The sequence below is a fragment of the Aplidium turbinatum genome, chromosome 3, assembly GCF_918807975.1.
Source record: "Aplidium turbinatum chromosome 3, kaAplTurb1.1, whole genome shotgun sequence".
NCBI lineage: Eukaryota > Metazoa > Chordata > Ascidiacea > Aplousobranchia > Polyclinidae > Aplidium > Aplidium turbinatum.
In genome coordinates this window covers 31,477,957-31,480,620 of record NC_137474.1, presented here as the reverse complement: position 1 = coordinate 31,480,620, position 2,664 = coordinate 31,477,957, and the positions used below count along the sequence as shown (strand labels likewise).

Here is a 2,664-nt window from a genome sequence, read left to right as displayed (position 1 = left end):
ACAGCGAACACTTCTACATTCATGGCTCATCGCTACTCTGCGAAATAAAAACTAACTTTAAAAAGTCTGTAAAGTTATTCGGTTAGGTGGGGCTGTTTTCTATGCAGCCCCAACAGATTCAAAAATTGCTGTAAAATACCAAAAGAGGTGGAGCTTCAAGGATAATTTTTAGCCAACGAGAGCGCTTGAAATCCAGAATCTCGGGCTGCACAGCGGTTTGCCCAATATTGGTGTTGCCAAACGAAACTTTTAATATTTTTATTTTCGATCCGCAATTCTTAAGTGAAAAAAGTAACCGGGTCGGACAAACACAGAGGAAAACATATTTTCCCTCTTCTCGTTTTTTCAGATGGAGCTGCAGCCCTGCAGGCTGCAGCTCCATGGCACGAACCGCCACTGGCTGTGCCGATATGTCTGTTGAAAAAATTGCAAACTTTATGTTGTTTTTAACATTGACTATCAACAGTGTAACAATGTATGATACATGTAGTATATTTTGTAGTAATCAATTGTAGTATATTTTGTAAAAATCAGCAAATAAAGTTGTTTGATTAAAAAACCGTGTGGTTAATCCTTTGGGACAACGGCCTCTGTGTTGATCTGAATTCACAATCACATTGATACTTCAGCCGCGTTATTGCACGATGCAGCAGAGGATCATGATACGTGTCAAATAATTCCTTGGCAGTCAATTGTTTAACAGAATGAAGAGTTTTTTCTTTTATCCGTTTTGAGGCTTCTTCTGGATCTAAACAATGTTCCCGAATGATAACGGTTGTACAAGGCTGCTCACTGGTGCTGTTAAGTGAATGCGTAGACCCCAGAAAGACGTCATCGATATCACTGCACTTGTGTTGAATAGGTTTCTTCTCGTGTGCAACTTGCCACTGATGCAGTGATTTCTTTGATCGAACGAAATCTGATTCAGGAGAATAGTAATCACTTAAGCTTATAACGCAAGGAAATTGAGGAGAAGTACAAGATTTCTTGTTCACTTTCAATGGTGGGACATTGTCATGCATTCGGTCTGTAGTTTCACTTTCAATGTTATTGTCGTCAACATACTTTAAATCTTTGTTTTTAGACCCCCATTGATAAGGAGAAAGTGCATTAGGGGACAGAAGCAATTTTGATTCTTCGCCATTTGGAGGGCAAGGAAGCTTCCTTTTCTGCCTTTCAGTTGGTTTTCGAGAAGTTATGTCATGATCACAGTTTTCGTTTTTATTCCAAGTTAGTTCACAACGATTGCTTGCACGATGTCCATCCCAAACTTTCCCTTCAAAGTTATGCTTCATTGATTCACTATTTTGTTTTCTGGATTGGTCGTTGGCAATGTACTTAGTGAAGCTGGTTTCGTTTTGACCCGAGCCGCGTTCATGAACTTTGCTTGCTTTAACTAAACTTTTAGTTCTGCTACTTTTGATGAGATAAATAGCCAATCCAACTGCTCCAACAAATACAGCTATTGTTCCTGCTACTATACATCCCACTTCCAGCCATAGCGGGATGTATGTTTGCAAATTAGGAGCTGTGAAGAATATCACACCTAAAATAATTATAACCAGTCCAGTCAAGAATGAACAGATGCTTGGTCTCGCTTGCGGATTATTCTCCAAAAGATCATGTACAAAGTGAATCAAATGCATCATTTTAGACCGACGATGAATGATCGACATCCGATTTTTAGGGTAACCTTTGCTCCTGAAAAATATTGCATATAATGCGACGCACTAAACTTGGTGTGTTTGTGATTTGCTAAAGAACTTAAATTAATGTAATACCAAGCACATTGGAAAAATTGGCCTCTAAAGCATTAACCCATGAGTCAGAGGTTCTCAAACTGTGCGTCGCGACACCCTGGTGCGTCGTTTCAATTTCCCAAAGGTGTCGCACAATGATTCCGTTTCGAATCTACACTCAATTGCGCTCATGAAATGATTGCAGGTATTACAGTATCAACCCCTGATAAGTGCATTTGAATTCATTATTACGAAAGTATGGCAATTGATTATTATTTAACAATCGCATTGCACGATTCTGATTTGCTTCGGCGTGAGACTGATGAAGGTCGGAGACGCAAATGAATTAATACAATTTAGTGACACTCCTATCGCTGGATGAGTCAAAAGTATAACAGACTTTTGAAAACGCGTTGCAACAAGAAAGTTTGAAAATAATTTACCTGCATTAACGATGTATTGACAAATTCATAATTTCATACTTTTGATCAATCACAAGCAATGCACAATGCACAGGTTTATAAAATTTAAACAAGTTATTTTGTTTAGGTGCATGCAAAGTTATAGAATACTTGTCATTTTTGATAACTTAATGGATTTTAGAAGGAGTTTGCAAACCCCAAAACCCCTCTGAACTTATATCCAGTTTGCAGTGTGCAACAGTAGACAGTATAGATATTTTCTAAGTAGGAAAATGGTAAGGTAGGACTACTATAAGTAATAGAGGTATTACAATCTCGTGCTTAATATTTCTAAAAACCATTTAATATCAAAACACAAGATTGTTGCTTGTTTCCGCTTGAGTAACATTACACAAAGCTTGAGTTCTCAATTGTTTTCCTGTTTAGCCTACCCCCAAATTAATAACAAACCGTACAAACCCCAGTAAGCTGATACAAAATAAAAGGATAGTATATAGACTAAG

At 37.8% G+C, this 2,664-nt stretch overlaps 1 protein-coding gene across 1 annotated transcript; it reads right to left on the bottom strand.

Moving 5' to 3' along the window:
- Positions 1–276: 276 nt before the first annotated feature.
- LOC145766705 (uncharacterized) lies at positions 277–1,649 on the bottom strand. Its single transcript, XM_082578414.1, has one exon. It carries the CDS (start codon positions 1,647–1,649, stop codon positions 552–554), a length of 1,098 nt encoding a protein of 365 aa, XP_082434540.1. The 3' UTR covers positions 277–551.
- Positions 1,650–2,664: the final 1,015 nt, after the last annotated feature.

Bases quoted from the DNA above. Each gene is read 5' to 3' on its own strand.
- LOC145766705 (XM_082578414.1), bottom strand. From the start codon at position 1,649: ATGATGCATTTGATTCACTTTGTACATGATCTTTTGGAGAATAATCCG.